Source organism: Eleutherodactylus coqui, chromosome 6, assembly GCF_035609145.1.
Source record: "Eleutherodactylus coqui strain aEleCoq1 chromosome 6, aEleCoq1.hap1, whole genome shotgun sequence".
NCBI lineage: Eukaryota > Metazoa > Chordata > Amphibia > Anura > Eleutherodactylidae > Eleutherodactylus > Eleutherodactylus coqui.
The window spans coordinates 118,239,996-118,263,772 of record NC_089842.1 but is presented as its reverse complement, the minus strand read 5'-3'; the positions used below and the strand labels follow the sequence as shown (position 1 = coordinate 118,263,772).

General features: G+C 47.8%; 1 protein-coding gene across 1 annotated transcript in view; it reads right to left on the bottom strand.

Moving 5' to 3' along the window:
• Nucleotides 1–3,828: 3,828 nt before the first annotated feature.
• The window catches only part of DRAXIN (dorsal inhibitory axon guidance protein), a 47,844-nt gene continuing 27,895 nt past the window's right edge, over nt 3,829–23,777 (bottom strand). Inside the window, exons 3-7 of the mRNA XM_066607463.1 lie at nt 14,329–14,519; nt 12,004–12,112; nt 9,999–10,076; nt 9,310–9,399; nt 3,829–5,678 (exon numbers count right to left, since the gene is read on the bottom strand). Of these exons, the coding sequence (XP_066463560.1) occupies nt 5,566–5,678; nt 9,310–9,399; nt 9,999–10,076; nt 12,004–12,112; nt 14,329–14,519 (581 nt within the window). The 3' untranslated portion in view covers nt 3,829–5,565. The remainder of the gene's footprint in view (nt 5,679–9,309; nt 9,400–9,998; nt 10,077–12,003; nt 12,113–14,328; nt 14,520–23,777) is intronic.

Below are 23,777 nucleotides of genomic sequence, written 5' to 3'. Positions count from 1 at the left end.
TGTTTCAACTCATAAAAATTCAATTAGAAGTATAGTAGAATTTTTAAGATGCCAATTTAGGTGTAAATATCATTATGGGGGTCTTACTATTATAGTAATGTGATCCCCCATGGTTTTCGGCTGCACTAGCCCCATATTTCTAGTCTTTGTATTGCTCCGTTAGAGCCGCCATAACTCTTTACCTGCACTTTGTGCTATGACCCAAAATACAGCAGTGGCATTATTATTAATTGCCTCCCGGCACACAACCTGCGCACACAGCTGACAACATCCCCCCGTATGGTTGGGGTACTCAGCAGAGCGCTCTGAGCCACATCAAATCCTCTCCGCCTCAGGTATCAAATCGTTCATACATAATGCTGGGAATTAACTGGAGACACAGATTCTTATATTGTCAGGCTTGGAATCTTAGCGCTTCCTCTGGACTAAGGGCTTATTCACACAGTGATTCGTATCCTTGTCCTGTCTTCCTGTCCGACTGAGTCCATACAAACAGCACCAAACAAGAAAGAAATCTGCAGCATATTCTATTCCGGTCCGTTTTCTTGAAGGAGAATAGCCCATTCAGTATTAAAGGATCCGTGCAATTCAGACAGCGCAGGGACGGCGTTCAAGTGCTGCTTGAGGTTTCTTGCATCTGATCTTTTTAAATCCAGCACAGGTTCATCCATGTGAATAATCCCCACCAGTGATCAGATGGTGCTGAGCTCACTCACTAGGATTGTATTTCGTTTTTATTTAAGTTCATCTGTTTCTGGGAAAGCTGGGTGACAACTAAAATGTCCCTATTACAGTTCCCACACAGGTTGTCACCTAAGTGAAAACTACAGATACGCCATAAATGTGGGGGTCCTAGAGGTGGGATCTTAGGGTCTGTTTAGACGAGACCATCTCTCATTTGAACAGGCAAACAATGTCAGAGTTCACTTAGACAGTCTGTTTATACAAGCAGATACATCATTGGCTCTTTACACGAAAAATTGTATTTAGACCGAACGATTAGTGAACGAGCCAACAGTGATTTTTATGCGTGCATAAAATGAACAAAGAATGAAAAGACAAAGAATGAAAAGTGAACGATTTATCATTTGTCATTCGAAATTTGGCAGTGTATAGATTGAACAATAATGAAAAAACTGGATCCTGCTGTTCTACTGTGCCAAGCAAAATGTCTGATGGCAGCCAAGAAATGAATGAGGAATAAGAGTGTGGATTGAGCATGCATGCTGCGCTTTCCTTTAACTCTTTCCAATCCAACGGATTCAGGGTTTCCTAAAAGGCTTTCTCTTTTTGCTGTTATACAACGATGCCACCTGCTGGATAAAGCCAGTGTGTGTGCACCAGAGAGGTTCCGACAGCAGAGTGGCTGGCAATAGACGGTAAGAATACCCTGTCGGACGTCTTCTGACATTGGAGCTGTACAAGCTTCAATCAGAATGTAGGAAGAGATCAGACAGTGGATTAGAAAGGGTTAAAGTCTATATGAATTATGGAAGCAGCTGCGCATTACAGTAGATGGGGTTCTCAGAGCTTGGATCCCCAACTGTCAATTTATTAACGTATTCTACATACATAGATAGTTGTAATAGCTAGAGATGAGCGAGTATACTCGCTAAGGCGCATTACTCGATCGGGGGCCGGCGGGGGGCGGGGAGCGGCGGGGAGAGCGGGGAGGAATGGAGGGGAGATCTCCCTCTCCCTCTCTCCCGCCTGCTCCCCGACGCAACTCACCTGTCACCCGCGCCGGCCCCCGAATATTTAGAGACAAGCGGGGAGATACTCGGCTAAGGCACTACTCGCTCGAGTAAAGTGCCTTAGCGAGTATACTCTCTCATCTCTAGTAATAACCCATTTAAAGTGATAGTGGATAAATAACTTTATGATTGGTGGGGGTCTGATCGCTGGGACTCACTAATCCTGAAAATGGGGGTCATGAAGGTCCCCACATGAATAGAGCAAAGGTGACCTGTGGAACCCTTCAGGCATGTAGGCTAAGGCTGGGTTCACAAGGGACGGATTTGCTGGGTTTACAAGGAACGGCAGCACCAAAAATCCGTTGGAATTCCGCTGGAAAACCGTTGCTGCGGGTTTTGGAGCCGCTACATCGCCTTCATTTTCGCTGCGGCCATTTCTCCCCATAGAGAGGACAGAGGCCGCTGAAGAAAAAAAAAAGAATTGACATGCTGCATCTTTAATTTCCGTGCCGCATAGCCGCTTCTGCATGGTTGGCCGCAATGGATTGGCCACAGCGTGTGGACGAAATTTTTGCAAATCTCGTCCACTTTGCTGGCTAATCCCAGGATTAGGAATCGCGTTTGGAATTTCCGTGTTGATAATCCGCACTGAAATTTTGCAGCAAATCCGTCCCGTGTGAACCCAGCCCAAGAGATGCGGTAAACAGTTACAACTTACACTCCTCGGCTGCACCCAACCTCTGTCACAGACCTGACGTCCTTGCTACCCCACTCCACAGCAGGGGCTCAGCCACCCTAGCGTGCCAGACCGTGCCATGTGTACCGCCAACAGTCACCTCCATGCAGGGTCAGGTGTGCGCTTCCATTCATCCACCAGACTAACATGCCCCGCCCTGTACAGCAACCCGCAGTAATGCTGCATTTAGACTGAACAATTATCATTTAGAAAATCATTCAAACGAGCAAAAATGAACAATAATCGTTCAGTTTAAACGCAGTCAACAACTGAACGACGAGCAAGAATTGCGCAAGTTTCACAGGGTCGTAGTACTTGTGCTCAGCAATTTTCGATGCTCCCATTGAAATTAGTAGAGTAGCAGCACTCAGGCACGACCTCCGGTCCATTCATGCAGGGGCCTGCGAGACCCCCATTCTTGGAACTCTACCGATCATAACGTTATTCCCTATCCTGAATGGACACCTGTGGATAGGGAATAACTTTATAATTTAGCACAACCCCTTTGCAGTGACACGGAGGAGACAGTAGGTATCACTGTACATTTAAGCTAACTTGTCATTCAGAGTTTTAGGAAAGCTAGGTGACAGGCGATATGACCACCATGTCACCTCCCACAGAGGCTGTCACCTAAGTGTGCTACTGCTCTGAAAGCAAACCTGCCTAGTTTTGCAGCGACTCATCCCCCGTGTCCTGTAATATAGCATAGGTAGGCAGGTTTACCCTTCAGGATTCTTGGAAAGTTGGGTGAAAACTCCTGTGGGAGCTATTGTAACAGCCATTTAATTTGTATGTATCCAGATTCTTGATTAGATGATAATGTGAAGGAATGTGACACTGAAGTGTGCCCAACACCCATGAACTTGGTACAGTTGCCTATATTTTTTACGCCCTGTACCAAACAGCATGACATTCTTGACCCTTTTGTCTTCTTCACACAAACAAACCTGACAGCAGCCCAGCAATTGTTTATACTTTATTTACATAGAAAAGTCACATTAATAAACATCAGAACGCCATGTTGGCAATTCTTTTTTCCACAACCCCATCTACAAATCCATTTGTGGGTTCCTATAATTTCCGTCTATATTTCTTACACAAATGTAACACACGGCGCAGGTATGTCCCGGGTGGGTGTGCGCAATGTACGTTTTATCCACGTTACAAAAATCTGATATCTAAGTCACAAAATATAAGGATAGCTCATACAATCCCCTCCAGCTGGACAATATCTACACAAATGGGCCATGACTGGAGATGAGCGAGCACGCTCGGATAAAGCAGTTACTGGAGCGAGCATTGCTCTTCTCAAGTAACTGCTTACTGGTCCGAGCCGGCTTGGGGGGGGGGGGGGGGGGCGGCGGGAAGTAGAGTGAGAGAGATCTCCCCCCCCGCTACCGGCCGCCGGCCCCCACTCACCCCCGCGAGCCTGCTCAGACTAGTAAGCAGTTACTTGAGAAGAGCGATGCTCGAGTAACTGCTTTATCCGAGCATGCTCGCTCATCTCTAGCCATGACTGACAGGTCATTCCTGAAGTGTAGGGCTGGAATAAGTTAATGGGCCCTCATAACACCTCTGGGGTTTAGACCCCGCCTGACCCCCTATTGCAGCTACATATTGGAGAGAGGTTCCAGAATGGTTTGGACATTAGCGGACTCCCATTTTACTGAGAGCTGGTGGTCCCAAAGATGATCTGAAGATATACTACCTATATAAATGGTGGCTATGGAGGCCTACAAAGTCAAATGAAGGGCAGAGAGATGAAAACTCCTTTGCACCTTCTGGACAACCAATTAGTCTAATTCAGTTGTGATGTTAATGAACAGATCAGGACAACGAGCCTTGGCATGGAGGATAAGTGGTGGAGGCCCCAAGGTACCCGAGGTGCTAAAGACCCTTAGGCATGTGCCTCATGCTCCCTCCCCATAATCTAGTTCTGCTAAATGGATATAGGCCACCAGATCCTATACAAGTATGAATGCAGCTCCTGAGATAATGTGCCATGTAGTAATCCAATGATAACACAAGGTTCTCCTGTCACTTTGAGATGCCCCATTGAAAATCTTCAGTAAGTATTTGTCTTAGAGTCATCTTCTATCTAGATGTTTCTTGGTGACATCTGTTTCTGAGAAAGATGGGTGACAACCAATATGACTGCCATCAGCACTCTCACGAGACTTGTTATCTAGCTGTCCCAGTCCGAGATGGTACATCTATCAACTCACGGTACATAGGGCCACAGAGCAGGGGGTGTAATAATGTAAGTAGACTGCTGCTCCGGACTCTGTAATAGTATCCATATAAATTACCGTATAGTTGCCCTGGAACGCTGAATGACAAATCATAGGCAGTGATATATCTCTCACTTGAATTTCTCTACATAACTGGATAAGTTTGCTATTCGAGTCTCTAGGAAAGCTGGATAACAATCCCAGTGGGAGCTATAATGGCAATGATATTAATTGTCACCCAGGAAAAAAGATACAAATGAGAATCATAAGTAATATTAGCCAAATAACCTAATAAGATCGGGAGACTTTAAAGGTAAGTTACCATTCAGAAGTGAAAAAGTTGGGTCACAACTTTTATTTCTCCTCCAGAAACTGCACTACTCCTATCCATTGTCCATATCTGATATTGCAGCATTCAAGTGAACGAGGCTAAGCTGCAATATCAGACACCGCCAATGTACAAGAGGCACTGTTCCTTCAAAAAAATAGGCAGATGATAAAAGCATGTATATTTATCTGGGATTTTTCAGCAAGTGTCACAATATCCAATACTCTTCTATAGTAACTCTTGGTGATTACTGAAATGTCTGCATTCATTGCCAGACCAATATGAAGGTTCCTTCACTGAAATCTCAGCAAAATCTTTCATTTTCCCTGACAGCATCTCATTTTCGCTGCCAATGAAGCAGCTATTTAACAGCTGACTGAGAAATAATTGTGTGCAGAAATATTTTCAAACGAGCCGCTGTCATTTGTGTCCTAATAACTGGAATTTTAATGTACAAATTCATCCTTGTCAATCGACGTGAATGACAGGAAGGACGCGAGCTACATAACCGCATGCTCACAGGAGGGTGTCAAGGCTCCCGGCTAAATGCTGCACTCCGGATCGCTCATATACAACTCAGACAGAAATAAAGGACCCATGATCTTTGTTGATGGACTCTGGATCAACACATCGTCCTTTCCTCCTGGTTACTCTTTGATTGCGATGAAATTTAGCGTAGCAGCGAAGCCCTGAACAGAACAAGAGACATATTAGGATGACATACATGACTTTTTATGGCTCCATACAAGCTTCAAGTTATTTGGTAACACAATATGGCACTCAGAAATCTATAAAAGCTTAGCTCCGCCCCTGTTCCGCCTTCCCATTGCAAACAGTGGCGAGGGGCGGAGAGGGGACGGGAGCTCAGTGCACTAGCTTCCTGGCCCGTCCCGCCTCCTCGCCTTGCAGAGAGGGGCAGCGTATATCAGCCGGGGGTGAAAACCCGACCCATATACGCCCGTCTGAATAAGCTGTGAGGCTGCTTTCACACGGGCTATATAATTGCGTGATTTTGTACCGATGCAACAGCGCTACAAAACGCATGTATGTGAAGCCCATGCTTTCTACTGGGTTCTTCACATTAGCGATGTTTTGTCTGATGCTATTGTAAAGTTAACTGGCCCCTCCATGAGTGTGAATGTATTTGTCTTGTGCCTATGTGTTGTTAGTGTCTTCTATATTACATGAATTTGATGTGTATTGCACCTCTGCAGCACTGAATGGGTTAACATTTGGGTTATGTGTGGAAAATGTATCTTGGTGTGTCATGTGACCTTGCTCCATATATGTGTTTGCAAGGTGAGTGGAAATTAATTAGTCTTCCTGCAGGAGTCCTAGTGCGTCTAAGGCTGCCTGCAGATGGGCGGACTTTCCGCCCTTGGAAGCTGCCATAGGATTGCGCTAGCAAACGCAATCCTAGGCAGATGGCTGTGGTTTGTCCGTGCGAAATCTCGCGTGGCAAGCAAACCGCAACATGTTCTATTTCTCTGCGGGCTTCTATTTCCCCGCCGGCTCCGGTCAGCGCATGCGCTGGCTGCCCGGCAAGCTGGCACATCAAACAGCTGGAGCCGCGGGCACGGGTGAGTACGCGCTGCTCTCTGCAGGCGCTCGGGTCGGGTCCCGCGGCAAGAATCCTCGCAGCCGGATCCGACCCGCCCGTCTGCAGGCGGCCTAAGCCTGCAAGAGAGACTTCTAGTGAGTGTGAGAACTTGTGCTTTGTCCTGTGAGGAGCCCCAGAATTGAAGAGGCTGAGCAATGGCCCTCTGTGTGCCCTGGGCCAATTTACCCAGGCCTTCCTGCAGTTGACTTGGAATACTGAGAGAGTGAGAGGAGACGCCATGCAGCGCTGAGTGCCCTTCTTTAAAAGTGAGTGTTGACCGGTAGAGAGCTGGAGAGTGAGAGAAGGAGAGTGGCCGGGAACAGAACCCCACAGATAACTTGGACTGTGGACTCGTCTGTCATCCTGTGATTCCTCCCTGTCACACCACTAACTTGTTTGCACCAGTATCCTGATGGCGTGTGTAAATTGTGTGGACTGTTGAACGTTAACACCAGAAAACGGGCTTAACCAACCGTTCCTGGTTCTGCTCAGAAAATGTTACCCCTGTGTGTGGAGTCTTTATGTGCAACGTCAAAATTCACCGCGAAGGAAGGATTGGTGGTGTCACGAGTGACAATAAGGACTAAAGGTAAACCACATCTTGGGTTACCCTGTGAAACTCCCCCAGCAGTAACTTGGACGGGTCCCATGCTAACCGCATGGGAGGAGATGGTAGAGGCCTATGATAAGGCCGCAATCTACCCTGCTATCTCCTCAGCTGTGGGCCTGTTCCTTGGACATTGCACTATGTTGTTAGAGAAAAAAATTGCGGCCAAAAAGGGCCCTTTATAATGGTGATGGGTTTTGCCACCAAAGACAGAAGGGTCTGTTGTTTGGTTCCCCCTCCATGTCCCTTGAGGTAAGCTGACCAGACGTCAGCGAGACAGTCCCAGTTTGGGGCCCTGTGTCCCACTTTCTGCTGGGACCCCAGCAGTACAGCCATTTGTCCCACTTTTGGGACGTCCGGCCACCAAAAAGGTGATTATCAGATGAGGTGCTGCAGCTTTTGCCAGCAGCAGCGCTAAGAGCAGCGTTGGCACTCGGAAAACCAGGGGGTAATCATGTGGATTTAGGGGGGATTTTATTAGTACTGTAGCTACTGTGGGGGTCACTGTTAGTACTGGGGTCCATATAGGGGACACTTTTAGTAATAGTGTTCCCTATATCAGCCCCAGTGGGGGTCACTATGGGGGTCACTATTACTACTGAGGCTACTGTGAGGGTCACTATTACTATTGAGCCCACTGTGGGGGTCATTATTACTACTGAGGCCGATTTAGGGGTCACTATTACTACTAGGGCCACTGTGAGGGTCACTATTACTACTGAGGCTGATATAGGGGCCACTATTACTACTGGAGCCCCTGTGGGGGGTCCCTATTACTACTGGGGCCACTGTGGGGGTCACTGTTACTACTGAGACTACTGTGTGGGTCACTATTACTACTGTTGCCACTGTATGAGACACTATTAGTACTGGGGCAATGTGGGGGCACTCTTATTACTGGGGCCACTGTGGGGGTCACTGTTACTACTGAGACTACTGTGTGGGTCACTATTACTACTGTTGCCACTGTATGAGACACTATTAGTACTGGGGCAATGTGGAGGCACTCTTATTACTGGGGCCACTGTGGGGGTTACTCTTACTACTTAAGCTGATATAGGTGTCACTATTATTACTGGGGCCACTTTGGGGGTCACTATTACTATTGAGACCAATATAGGGGACACTATTGCTACTGAGGCCACTGTGGGGGACACTATTACTACTGTGGGCCACTGTGGGGGACACTATTACTATTGAAGCCACTGCGGGGGTCACTATTACTACTGAGGCTAGTATAGGGGACACTATTACTACTGAGGTCACTCTGCATGTGGCAGCGTACCTCAAGCTGACTTAACGGTATGTTTAAACGTGGCGGAAATGCTGCGCAATGTTCACAGTAGAAATTTCCACTGCAAATTCCGCAGAATTTTTGCATTCAAAAAACTGCATCCTGTACCATCGGTGGGGATTTTGACTGGAAATTAGCCGCGTATTGGCAACTGATTTCATACATGTGGCGCTTCCACTCACCTCCTCCGAAGGCTTTCCGCTATCAGTGCTCCCCGGGTTCCAGCTCCCAGCACCGCTGGTCGAGTGAGGCCACTACAGGTTGCTAGTAACCGGAAGCCAGGGAGCGCTGACAGCAGGAAGCCTACGGAGGAGGGGAGGGGGAGCGCCGCATAGTATAAAATCAGCTGCGGATATGGGGCTGATTTCCAGTCAAAATCCACACCAACAGTACAAATCTTAACTTTTTTTAATGCAGAAATGCTGCGGAATTTGCTCGGTCTTTTTCGAAACGGACGAGTACATTTTATAACAACGGAGGTAAAATCATACCTTGTGATATGCCCCGCCCCCTGACCACACCCCTCTGTCTGGCTTTCACCCACGGAAAATCTGATTACCTCACTTGAGAAAAATTCTGCACCCACTTTACTAATAATGGATTTGCATATGTTCCTGGCAGCTGACAGTAAAGGTCGGGCTCTCTGGACCCCTATAGCAGTCCCATGGGGCCACTCTGTACCAGGCTCTCACATTCCCCTTGTGCCCGGTCTCCTTATATCTGGTAGTTGAGTATATAATTCATTGCTCCTGTTTTCACAAGGTTGCACTGACTTTACTGGGCGACTCATTAAGTGTGTGACAGGCGAGATCTACTGACCTTCAGTGCACATGCAGTCATCGTAACACTTGTTATTAAGCCCTCGGTTGTGCGGCTTGCAGAGATGTTCCCGTAAATCACAGCACGATCCTGGGAACAGAAGATTCACAATACAATAAATACTCTACAATAAAAGTGGAAAAGAACACATCGACCGAACGCTCTGCTGCATTTAAGGGGGATATTCCACTTCTTCCACCTGACGGACAAAATGCATAAAAACGTCTGGAGTACATTGCAAATGTGATAACCTTTCTGTAATATGTTGTTACTCCTCTGCAGAGATAGGTGTACTTGATGTTAGGCCAGAAGTTGCACTATTAAGGCTGCACTACTGAGGCTGCACTACTGACAACAATATGCTCCCTTCTGGTTTCTATCAGGTGCAATGTTGTCATTGGGACCTCATATGGAACCAAATTACAAGTGAATCAATATCTACATCCTACCAGGTTTGAATCGGCACAGACTCTTTATGGCATTACTGCACCTGGCAGAGGAACGATCACAGAAAAATGTTTTCAGCAGAATCTGGCAGTAATGCAGCCGTAGGCTTCAGCCGGAGTCAAATCCCAGCACAGAAAGAGTTTTTGTAAATGTCCCCTGGTAGGACTGATAAATATAATTAAAATGTGTTATTTTAGAACAAGTCATGTACACTTCCCACAATGTGGCAGTTCTTCTCTTACCTGGCAGGCAGTCAAGATGATGGTCACATGGTTCCTCTTCACCCAGTGAGGTTGTATTCATTTTTTCTCGCTGCTTACCTGTGGCAGATACATTAGTCGGTACATGTCTTGCCATATTTTTTGAATATATGTGCAGGACCATGCTATACATTGGTATAAACCCACTAATAATCCATCACTGTAACCCTTGACAATAATCCTTCTACAAAGTACAACAGGTCACATTTCGGGCCACAATTCTGTCCCAGGGCCGGAGGGACATCTAGTATATTACCTGCAGTTGTTCTTCTGTGCTTCCCCTCGGATCCATTCGTATTGGGCCCTGTTTTCGGCAGTCTAAGATGGCTGCAGCAATTTTCTAAGTACCTAATGCACACTGCGCACTGCTGTCAGATTTGTCAGTGCTGATCACATGAGAAGATGTGGCCAATCAGAAAACATGTATAATGCATTGGTAGTCTAACACTACCACTAAAGCATTGTGGGGGTGAGGTCGTTTTTGAAGATTACACAAGTCATCAGGACCAGGAAGCAGCACATTAGAGGAATGGCAAAGAACTGCAGATAATATACTCCACTACCCCTCTGGTCCTGGACAGAATTTTGTCACCTAAATGTACTCCATGTCTTTAAGAGGATTAAGCTTTTGATGATGATGATGATTATCCATTCAGTCAAGGCCAACTTTTGGTCACTTTATGGATCATCGTTCTCCATGTTTTTCTATTCTTGACGGCTTCTTTCAGTTCTTCCATGTACATGTTTGTATCGGCCTTGATTGCCTCCAGCCAACATGTTCTTTAGCGTCCTCTTCTTTGTGACCCACTAACTGTGCCGAGCATCATTGTTGTTTCCAGAGAATTAGCTTGCATGATATGTCCAAAGTATGAGAGCCTCTGTTAAATGATTTTGCCCTCTAGCGATATTTTTGGCTTGATACTCTCTAGGGCCATCTTGTTGGTGACCATTGCCGACCAGGGTATACACAGCATTTTTCTCCTGCACCATAACTTGAAAACATCAATTTTTCTTCTATCTGGTTCCTGAGTGTCCAATTTTCACATGCATATATGGAGATCGGAAACATGATTGCATTTATCATTCGGGTCTTTGCAGCAATGCTAATATCTTTGCTCTTCCATATCCTTGCCGTTCCTTGCATTGTGCTGCGGCAAAGTGCAATTCTTCGATTGATTTCTGGTTCTGATTCTCCATTGCTGCCAATCTTGGATTCGAGGAAGAGGAAATCTTTAACGGCTGCAATTTCCTCATTGTCTATTTTTACGTGGACTATACCATTACTTGCTGTTGTCACTACCTTTGTATTCTCCATATTGAGGTACAGCCCCATGCACTCCATTTCTGCTTTAATTCTTCAGATCAGATATTCCAGGTCCTTTTCATTTTCCACAAGCAACATTGTATCATTGGCATATTGAAGGTTGTTGATGTTTCTCTCACCGATTTTCTCTCTAATTGTTGATTTGGCCACGTTGCATCCTCTTATGTTTTTTGGGGGGTACAGATCGAAGAGGGCCGGTGATAGAATGCCGCCTTGTCGGACGGCTTTCTCAATCTTGAACCAGTCAGTGTTACCAAAGGTTGTTCGCACTGTGGCTTCTTGGTTCTCATAAAGGGATCTATTAATTCTTCCAGATGCTCTGGGATGCCCTTTTTCTTGGAAGTGAGACAAAGACTGATTGGGTCATTTGGTCTTCCAGATCTGTTGACAAAGCTTTGTTAACTATGGAATTGGCACTGGTTTGAGTAACTCAGCTGGTATGCGGTCAACGCCTGGGGCTTTCCAGTTCAGAAGTTGTTTCGTAACCCAGTCTACCTCCTCCTCCCGAAGATCTGGCTCTTACTCTGTTAGAATTTCCTGATTGATTGACTTGGTCCATTGCCTGCATATAGCTTTGCCTATTTTATATTTTTTCTCTCAGTTCCCCATACTTTCTAGGATTCAGCCTTGATTCGGACCTCTTTGGGGCATCTCTGAAATTACCTTTCTTTGGTGATGGCCATGTGTCAGGCTTCATGTCTTCATAATCTGTCCAGTCAAACATGGTCATGTCTAATGTCGGCATCACATCACCTCCCTTTTTTCTATGGGACTGTAAGACAAAATAGTAAATAGGAATGAATAATGTACCCACATCACCTACAGCAGTAGAATTTTATTTATACTTAAAGGGTAGCGCCGCTGAATCTCCATTTTCGGTGGATTTTGCAGAACACTCCCAGCTCCCAATCCCCTCAATTCTGAATTTCTTGTAAGGTCACCCTTGAGATTGAGGGAGTTTTCTTCTCCCACCAGGGGCTCTGTTCTTAGCCAAGTAAGTGTGAATCGCGCAGTGTTGTGACCACCCTATTTTCTGACTGCTGTCAAGACAATAATAGTCTTAGGATTCACATGGGTGAGTACAATATCGGTTCAATAAACACAGCCCATGGACAGGTGGGTATCAGTGTATCTTGACGCCACCAGGCACTGCTGGTGGAATCAAGATTAACAGGGGGGTGCACAGCTGCTTGCCCTGGAGGTCCTGGAAGGTCACTAAAGGCTTGGCAGCAGCGGAGCGCGGGGGAAGGGGGACCCGACGTCATGGAGCCCCAAGCCGGCGGCCAGCACGAAGGATGTTAGGATAAATAGCGGGACGCAGAACAGACCAGCTGGCCGGATCATTGGTGACGAAGCACATGCACATCCTGCGTCCGCAATTGGGACCGGAGAGTGGGGGAGCTGACGTTATGGAGCCCTGAGGTAGCAGTCCGCACGGAGGTGACAGGCGGATGCCAGGATGCAGCAGACAGATGGCGGGCGTCTGTCTCGGCGGGGAAGCACATGTGCGGCCTGCTGCTGCTGTGGAAAGAATAGGGAGCGGAGAGCGGGGGAACGGGCATCAGGGAGCAGAGAGGCGGCAATCGCGCGGCACGGACCTGACAGCCAGAATCGCTGCGGCGTCTGTGTGTGTATTGATTAGTGCCTGCGCTGCAGCCTCATCCTGAGGGTTACTTTACTTTGGAGCCTTACATTATTAGATGTTAATGCTGGCCTAAAAACGGCAACATTAACATCTAATACAGCATTAACATCTAATAATGTACGCCTACAAAGACAAGTAACCCTCAGGCTAAGGCTGCAGCCCAGGCACTAATCAACGCACACTGTGCAGCTAGGACCTTCCCGTTTTGAGCCAATCGGGAGCTAGGGGTGGGAGAGGGGCGTTCTCCCTGTTAAACCCCTAGCTTCCGGTGGCGTCAAGATACACTAATACCGGACAGGTGTTATGCCACTTTAAGAAGAAAGAAGTCATGTTTTTCTAATCCTGTACAACCCCTTTAAACTAACTTACAGTGCTGTTAGTGCAAGGAGCCAGATGCTGTATTTTTCACTCTCACCCGCTTCCTGGTTCCTAAATTGAGGTCCACGCACCGGCTGAAAATCTGACTCTTTCATCCTCTCGCAAAGACTTACATAGGAGAGAGCACGCACTGGAACTCTGAAAAGCGACTCTGAAAAGAGTCCGCTTTTCGGGCGTTGCGTGGACTTCACAGATGAGCACCGCGGGAACAATACAGCATCCAGCTCTCTGTCACCTCGCCTAATAACACCGTAAGGTCATTTATTTTGCTTTTGGCATGTGACAGGGTCTCTTTAAAGAATAGGAGTTGTCATGGTGGTCATTTTGGCGGTCATCCGGTTTGCCCAGAAACAGAACTAAGAAAGACCTACCAACCAATGTATTAACTTGACTGAAGAACATTTATATTTTCTGATATTTCTAACCTTAAAAGTATATAAACTCCCATTACCCCCCGAGCTGAGGTAGGAGGGAGGAAGGGGGTCTCTCCATGGAAAGCTCAATTATTTGAGTCCGTGCATTCAGGCAAATTGACTTTATTCTGTGATTTGTGCTCCAAGCCCCCATGGTTGCAGCAGTTGTGCTTTCTTCCTGTTTAATAAGATATTAGTGTTGTGCTGAATCAGAGGACTGAGTATTACCAGGAGAGCGGAGCGACTGCAGCTCCAGAGCAGCGTGCATGGAGCAGACAGATGGAATGATCAGAGCTTGCATGCTGCGAGTTGGGCCTCAGACTCAACCGCCAAGAACAAAGAGCTGTATTTTTTCAAAGACATCAGCCCCCGTCCTGCTATCGCCTGGAGAAAACTTTTTCAATATTAATCCAGCAGCTTATCATCTCCGCTTGAGTGTCATTATTTGGCCCAGGGCAAGCCAGGGGAAGCACATGCTATATAACATGATAAACCTATTTCCAGGCGTGTTCTGGGGAAACATGGGTTTATTGCTCACGTGCAGACATCTACCTTGGTGCGGCGTTGCGTTTCCACCACTGCTGTGGGCTGCTGCTCGTTAATATACATTGGCTTGGTGACGGTTAGTGGTGACCCCGTGGCTGACACAGCGGGTGAATTCTCAGAGTGAATGAGTTGGGTGGGCTCTCGGAGGCTTAAATCTTCTTTTAAAAGACCACTGGGCTCGGCTTCAAAGCCTCTGCCTGCAAATACAGAGGGAGGGAGGATTAAAGAGCAAATTGGCTCCTATCAATGTACCCGCAATACGGAGGCCAGGCTACTTCATGATGTATGATTGTATTCCAGTACTGTACACCTGAGGACAATAGAGCAGCATGAAGTTTACACTGATTATACAGAAAGAAGGAAAATACATGGACAATAAAGTGCAGTCATTCTATTAGGCAAGTGCATAACTATCAATCACATAATGTAATGCTACTTCAGTATATAATACCCTTGCAGGGCTATAAGGAATTTAGGGTGGGAAAACATTTTGGGTGAAGTTTTCATGTAGTTACTGTGAAATGTGACAGTATACAAAGAAGGCCTCCTATTGTTGCAGCAGGCTGTGCCCCCTGATGACAGTATATTATGTTGCCAATTATCCATGTGTCTCAATGCCATGGAAAACACCATGCATTCAGCATTGAGATCATAGACTCTCTGCTACAACATGGTATTACATAATATAGCAGACCCTACAGTATGAGCACGGCTGTCTTAATAGTGTCTGACAGAGTGCCCTTATAACAGAGTTATCCACAAGGCCCCCATAAGAGTGACAGCTATAGAGTTCCCATAACTGAATGAGCAACAGTGCTTCCATAACACAGCCAAACAGAGTGCTCGCATAACACAGCCAACCACAGTGCTCGCATAACACAGCCAACCACAGTGCTCGCATAACAGAGCCAACCACAGTGCTCGCATAACAGAGCCAACCACAGTGCTCGCATAACAGAGCCAACCACAGTGCTCGCATAACAGAGCCAACCACAGTGCTCTCATAACACAGCCAACCACAGTGATCGCATAACACAGCCAACCACAGTGATCGCATAACAGAGCCAACCACAGTGCTCGCATAACAGAGCCAACCACAGTACTCGCATAACAGAGCCAACCACAGTACTCGCATAACAGAGCCAACCACAGTGCTCGCGTAACAGAGCCAACCACAGTGCTTCCATAACAGAGCCAACCACAGTGCTTCCATAACAGAGCCAACCACAGTGCTTCCATAACAGAGCCAACCACAGTGCTCGCATAACACAGCCAACCACAGTGCTCGCATAACACAGCCAACCACAGTGCTCGCATAACAGAGCCAACCACAGTGCTCGCATAACAGAGCCAACCACAGTGCTCGCATAACAGAGCCAACCACAGTGCTTCCATAACAGAGCCAACCACAGTGCTTCCATAACAGAGCCAACCACAGTGCTTCCATAACAGAGCCAACCACAGTGCTTTCATAACAGAGCCAACCACAGTGCTCACATAACACAGCCAACCACAGTGCTCGCATAACACAGCCAACCACAGTGCTTGCATAACACAGCCAACCACAGTGCTCGCATAACACAGCCAACCACAGTGCTCGCATAACAGAGCCAACCACAGTGCTCGCATAACAGAGCCAACCACAGTGCTCGCATAACAGAGCCAACCACAGTGCTCGCATAACAGAGCCAACCACAGTGCTCGCGTAACAGAGCCAACCACAGTGCTTCCATAACAGAGCCAACCACAGTGCTCTCATAACACAGCCAACCACAGTGCTCCCATAACAGAGCCAACCACAGTGCTCGCATAACAGAGACAACCACAGTGCTCTCATAACACAGCCAACCACAGTGATCGCATAACAGAGCCAACCACAGTGCTCGCATAACAGAGCCAACCACAGTGCTTTCATAACAGAGCCAACCACAGTGCTTGCATAACAGAGCCAACCACAGTGCTCTCATAACAGAGCCAACCACAGTGCTTTCATAACACAGCCAACCACAGTACTCGCATAACAGAGCCAACCACAGTGCTCGCATAACAGAGCCAACCACAGTGCTCGCATAACAGAGCCAACCACAGTGCTCGCATAACAGAGCCAACCACAGTGCTCGCATAACAGAGACAACCACAGTGCTCGCATAAAAAGCTTGATCAGCGAGCCTTAGGCCAAGGCGGAATATTGCTAGCAATATTCTGCCACAGGGAATGAGAGGGCAGCACTGACAGGTCTCTAAGGTGAGCCTATCTGATAGGTAGGCTCACCACGGAGAATCGCAGCATGCCGCGATTTAAATCCCGCGAGTCGAGCAACTCTATGGAAAGCTTTACAGAACATGATCGGCGGGCGAATTTATTGCCCGCGGATCATCGCTCATGGACAGGCAGCCTTAGAAAAGGCTTCAGTGCAAGTCCAAATGTTGCTCCTGTGTGAAAGTTTCAAGCTCAAAATGCTGGTGATCGGCCACTTGGAAGTTAAGGTTCTGTCTTAGTCATTTATAAGTTCTTAAAGGGGTTGTCTCGCGAATCAAGTGGGGGTATACACTTCTGTATGGCCATATTAATGCACTTTGTAATATACATCGTGCATTAAATATGAGCCATACAGAAGTTATTCACTTACCTGCTCCGTTGCTAGCGTCCTCGTCTCCATGGTTCCGTCTAAATTCGCTGGCAGCTTGCTTTTTTAGACGCGCTTGCGCAGTCCGGTCTTCTCCCTTCAGCACGAGCCGCTTCAGCGTGCTCCCCGCTACAGCTCTTCTGCGCATGCGCAGACGAGCTGTCACTGCTCGGGAGCGCGCTGGAGCGGCCATTCTGTACCATCCTCTGTTAGAGGAAGGTGCAGAGCTGCCGAGCTGTCCGGAAAAGCCGCCCAGCTGTCCCGCCGTCCTGGTAAGTGATGGGCCGGGGGAGCTGCCGCTGCGCCGGGGGGGGCTGTCGCTGCGCCGGGGGGGCTGTCGCTGTGCCGGGGGGGCTGTCGCTGCGATGGGGGGGCTGCCGCTGTGCCGGGGGGGGGGGGGGGCTGCGCCGGTTACCTGCTGCCTGGCGGTGGGTGACTGGTCGGCCGTGTTCGGCGGCTGCGGGGCGTCTGGTTGTCAGGGAGACACAGCTGGTAGCGTCTCGGGAGCGCGCACGTCGGGCTACAGCAAGCGATGGGAAAAGAGCCGGCGGCCATCTTGGGAAAATTTTTATAAGTTGCTGAAACGCTGGAACGGTAAGTACAAACCAGCTAGAAAAGTCATTTACAGGGGGGCTTAGTAATGTGTGCTTAATTAGGGGGACTGGGCAAAAAAAAAAATCCACTCCTGCCTCGAGACATCTCCTTTAAGTGTGCATACTATAATCCTATCCTAGAGATCGGTCTCTACTTACACTTAAAGGGGTTGTCCCGAGGCAGCAAGTGGGTCTATACACTTCTGTATGGCCATAATAATGCACTTTGTAATGTACATTGTGCATTAATTATGAGCCATACAGAAGTTATAAAAAGTTTTTTACTTACCTGCTCCGTTGCTAGCGTCCTCGTTCCCATGGAGCCGACTAATTTTTGGCCTCCGATGGCCAAATTAGCCGCGCTTGCGCAGTCCAGGTCTTCAGCAGTCTTCTATGGAGCCGCTCGTGCCAGAGAGCGGCTCCGTGTAGCTCCGCCCCGTCACGTGCCGATTCCAGCCAATCAGGAGGCTGGAATCGGCAGTGGACCGCACAGAAGAGCTGCGGTCCACGAAGACGGAGGATCCCGGCGGCCATCTTCAGCGGTAAGTATTGAAGTCACCGGACCGCCGGGATTCAGGTAAGCGCTGTGCGGGTGGTTTTTTTAACCCCTGCATCGGGGTTGTCTCGCGCCGAACGGGGGGGGGGTTTAAAAAAAAAAAAAACCCGTTTCGGCGCGGGACATCTCCTTTAAGTTCAGCAGCTGCATAACCACCATATTGTCTGTAGCATTTTCAGGTGTCTGTGAGTGATGTATGCCGTCACTGCTTCTTTTGCCTATAACTTCGCTGACCCATTTTCTCCAAAAACACTGGCGATCCGCTGCTCTAAGCTCTTTTATTGAATGTTTCTTCCCTGTTTCAGCAGCTTTCTCTCAGGTAGCTGTCTCTTTCTACCAGCAGCGTAGACCTGGGGGACCTGCACTCACTCCTCCTGAGCTACTTCAAAACTAACTGCATCACCAGTCCTCTCAGAATTACGCTCCACAACAAACATTCCACCCCTTCTCTGTCCCGTGACCTGAAGACCACTGATTAGAAAATCGTCCAGAGAAAGTGATCCAGAGGTATTCTTACACAACGTGGTCATTAGGTGTCACTTTAACATCAAGTTTTACCTTAGTCTTTATAAATTTGTCCGAAATAACAATTTAGCATTTTCTTCACACATCCCAACAGGATAGTCCCCCTACACACTAAAGAAAATAAATAAATGACACTAAAGGTCCATTTAGATGGGACGAATGTCGTACAAACGATGCCTGACACTCGTCCCTGTGTATCCTCGCTCCCGTGCTATTGCATGGGAGCTAGTAGCGCTGGCTCACTCACAGAGCGGCCAGCACGGGGCGGGGAGGCTCCTCGTGCTCCAGTGTCCCTCTCTCTTCACTACTGAACGGCTGCTGTTTACACTGAGCCGGTGAAGAAGAGAAGGTGGAGCGACTCCTACTAAGGGCTCCTTTCCACTGGCAAGGTAATCGCACGTTTTCAGTGCGATGCGAGAGTGCGAGCTTTCGCAAGAAAGTCCCACACATGTTGTTCTATGACAACCTTTCCACTAGCGATGTTTAAGGGCAAGCTGCGATGCGAGGATTAAAAATCGCAGCAGGAGGATTGTTTCAGCGTTTTGCATTTTTCTGTCGCCCATACAGTGCAATGGCAAAACAGATTCTCGCATCGCAACGCAAAAGCTTGCAATTTTACAGCGTTGCGATGCAATTTTAACATTGCGATTTTCTCGCAGCGATATTACTATCGCCAGTGGAAAGCAGCCCTAAGGGTGACTACCCTCTACAGTTTTTTTTCACTGCGAAATTTGCAGCGTTTTTTTTTCTGCAGGGGTCTATGGGACTTGTAATGTTAAAATTGCAATCACGCAAAATCTCGATTTCGCGGTAAAGTCCCATAGACCCCTGCAGAAAAAAAAACCCTGCGAATTTCGCAGTGAAAAAGAACTGTAGTGGGTAGTCACCCTAAGGCTGGATTCAGACGAACGTATATCGGCTGGGTTTTCACGCCCAGCCGATATACGTCGTCTCTCTCTCTGCAGGTGGGGAGCCTGGAAGAGCCAGGAGCAGTGCTCTGAGCTCCTGCCCCCTCTCTGCCTCCTCTCCGCCCCTCTGCACTATTTGCAATGGGGAGAGGCGGGACAGGGCGGGGCTAATTCTCAAAACTTAGCCCCGCCTACTTTCATTGCAAATAGTGCAGAGGGGCGGAGAGGAGGCAGAGAGGGGGCGGGAGCTCAGTTCCTGCTCCTGGCTCTTCCATCCTCCCCCCCACAGTTGAAGGCACCGTATATCGGCTCGGCGTGAAAACCGAGCCGATATACGGTCATCTGAATCCAGCCTAAGGATGTGTTCCAGGTATTGAGAGTGATTTTTTTTTCAAAAAAAATTATTACGGTGCTGCTGGTCCAAATACTGTCACCATGGGTAACGGAGCTTATAAATGCTTGACCATGAAAAGGGGAAAAATGAAGGACTATAGGCGTTACCCTCTTAATGTAAGCAGCATTAAGGCAAAAGGATTAACCAAAATCTTCTTTTCAAGTTAATTAGTAACCAGCCCAATAACTTGTTTTGGAGAAGCAGCCCCCTCTTCAGAAAAACCTGAAAAAAAGAGTACACTGATATATTACTGGATGGACATTTCCTGGGTAAAATTGTATATTGTCTCCACCACTAGTGATGAGCTGTACCTGCCCAATGTACGCTCACAAGCTAGTGATTGGCTGCCTGCAGCAAGGTCCTAGCAGCGTGGAGATTTACTTATGACTGGGATGAAGGGTTAGGGTTAGTTTCAGTGTTAGGCTTACATGAATAGCTGTAAATGCTAGGGCCGCATTAACATGGAAGCATTATAGCTAATCATGTAAGTTTAACACTGAAACTAACCCTAACCCTCCATCCCAGCCAAAACTCATTCCCAACGCTGCTAGGAGCTTGGCGCCTGTCTAACATCCTCTCCCCCCCCGCCCAGGCATGGAGATAGCGGCCGCCCCTGACATTTTCTATCTTCCCCCACCAGCTCCGGCGCACCGCGTACTCCATGCAGACTTTCCATGACAGCCTGCCATCAGCACTGCAAGGTCTCCGGTGCTTTCACACTTCCCTGGCCTCAGCTGTCACTCACCCAGCCGCTCTGCCTTCAGCCCTCTGTGCTTCACTGCCGTCTCTCTGCAGCTGTGATCTCCTCGCATTAGGCCAGCCATCAGTGACAGCAGTGAGGGCGACGAGACTTACAGCGCTAGAGCCATCAAGGGGGCAAGGCCGAGTGGCGGAGGGGTAATTAACAGCAGCCGGCAGGGGAGATTATGCTCACCCTTTCTCCAGCCCAGTCAATTCCGTGGGGGGCGTTGGTTGTGGGCATGCATCTTGTCTCCACCCATTTTTATGATGGATACAAGATACAACAATACCCGTATCCTGTATTCCACAGAAGAAATGGAACCCGTCAAGCATTTCAATAAAGGGAAAGGGATGTGCAGTGTCAGACTGGGGTACCTAGGGCCCACTAGTAAAATTCATCTGGGAGCCCACAGCACAACTACATGTAAATATTATCTGATTTCCATTTATAAAATTCCTGGCTGCCACATTTTCCATACATTTCATGGGAAAGGTGATTTGTATTTATGTGCAGCCCTAGCTCCACTGACGTATGTGCCGTTCTTGCAGGTGTAGGAGATTGGGAGACCACCCGGGATTTACCTGTTCTCCTGCGGGCCAGTCCAAGCCTGTGCGTGAACGCAAAACACGGGGCTTTATTTACATTTTTGTTTCTGGGACCCACCGCTCCTTCATATATGATCGTTACTGAGAGTTTTGGCTTACTACACCTTCCTGTAACCTTCTTAGAACAATGTGAAATAACCATATACTTTAATTGACATGTAATTTTTGGCAGGGGCGTAGCTAAAAGCTCGTGGGCCCAGGTGCAAAAGTTCAGCTTGGCCCCTCCGCCAACTCCACTTCATGGCTGTGTCTCGTCCATCACTTTTAGCTTTATTGCTAGTCTTTTAAGTGACCCATTGTTGCAGTATTAGCAGTCAGGGGCTTTGCCGGAGTCTGAAATGATCCAGGGCAGAAGCCTTGAAACACATGTTTTGCTCCCCAAACAATATTGTATTATCTATACACACATCAGAGATATCATAACAATATATATAACTGAGATAGCATGTAATAATTTTTAGAACATGTCAGGGTTCTGATACCATGGCGCAGCTCGAGTATATCTCTAAGGCCAGCTTCAAATGGGTGAACCCGGATTCCGCATGCGGGAGGCCCACAGCTGTGAGCCAGGCCGGTGACCCTGCGTACCTTTGATTTCTGCATTGTGGATGACCACGGCGGCAGGTCATCAGTCATGCGCCGTATTGACTTTAATGGATGCCATCCACATGGAGTTCGCAGCCAAATAGAACATGCTGCGATTTTTTCTCCGCTTGTGGAATACGCAAATTCATATCCACAAGTGTGAGCGAAAAAAACACATGCCTTTCTATGTCCGTGCAATTGGCTGTGGATCGAGAATTCCGCAATAGGAATCTGCTCGTGTGAAGCCGACCTAATAGTGATATCAGCATAAAATGGTCAGATACCAGCTCTACCCAGTTGTACTGATTACAGTGCAATTACCTTCAGTGATCATAGGTGGCGTCCCCACAAGAGATGAGCGGGTGTACTCGGAAAAGCACTACTCGCTCGAGTAATTTGCTTTATCCGAGTATCGCTGTGCTCGTCCCTGAAGATTCGGGTGCCGGCACGGAGCGGGGAGCTGCAGGGGAGAGCGGGGAGGAACGGAGGGGAGATCTTTCTCTCCCTCTCTCCCGCCCGCTCTCCCCTGCTCCCCGCTGCGACTCACCTGTCAGCCGCAGCGGCACCCGAATCTTCAGACCCGAGCACAGCGATACTCGGATAAAGCACATTACTCGAGCGAGTAGTGCTTTTCCGAGTACGCTCGCTCATCTCTAGTCCCCACTGATTAATGTCAGTCATTTTCAGTTTTCATCTCTATCTGGCCCAAACCGCTGTGACGACATCTTCCAGCCACCACTCGTGTCGGATTTTTCAGCACATCTCCACAATATGGGCAACCCCCTCTCCCCTGCTGCCCCCTTTAACAGTGCCAAACAACTGTTATTTCTAAGGTAATCTCACACAGACTGTTCCCAATGCCTTCTCTCATAGATTGCTCCCATCATTCCCTTCTCCACACATTCTGTAAAGACTACTTATGGTTTTAACCCTCTTCCTGTCACACAGATGGCACCTCATGGTTCCCCGATAGACTGCTCCTAATTATCTCCCCCTTCCCCAAACAGTATGTCCTTTCATGGTTCTCCTTCCCTAAATGACAATCGGCACATGTAAACAGGCAGTCCTTCATCTATGAATGACTGCCTGTTTACCGTAAATGGAGGCCGGCAGGCTGGAAAGATCCCCAGCCCACTCCACCTTCATTCATTCAGCGATGCTCATTCCTGTGTAGAAACACCGGAATGACCATCACAGAGACGACCTGTTAGCCATCTGCGCCCGACACATCGTACCCGTCTAAAAGCACCCTTACGAAAATACAAATCTGTATGCACTCCCTAGTAGACTGACTCTATTCATGCATATCTGACTGTTCACATATGTACACACTGTATAATAATGCACTGTTAGTTTAACACAAATTGTAAACATTACTTACTCCCCCCTTTCCGTCTCCTCCAGGACACCCCTCAGGAGACTCGCTGCGCTTTCCTTCCCAACAAATACAGACCAATGGGGCAATTAAGCATAAGCTAAATGCAGCACATAACATGATGTGTTTCGCCCGTATTATATTTCTTTAATTATAACCCTATGTTGCACCCGCCTCTGGTGGCATCTACGCTGGGTTATCAGCAATTACAGCCTAGCTGGTAGGATGTGTGTAATTGCATTCATTTGTCTAAATTAAGGCTCCCCATTGACTGCTTGTGTTCATGAATTCGCAGACTACGATCATCCCAGGAATGGAGAATACAACTCGTAAGCAAACCCAGCCAGACAGAAAAGATGTCTCCAGTGGTGATGATTAGCGCTCTGCTGCTGCCTATTCCCATAATGATTTCCAAGTTCTCGTTAGAATCCAGTAAGCAAATCTTGGTTAATAAAGTCTTCCCCGTGGTCGGTGCGCTCACCAAAGCGCTGCACGTTAATCTAGTCGCTCCGTTATTGCAATTAGGGGAAACTGAAGATAGATATT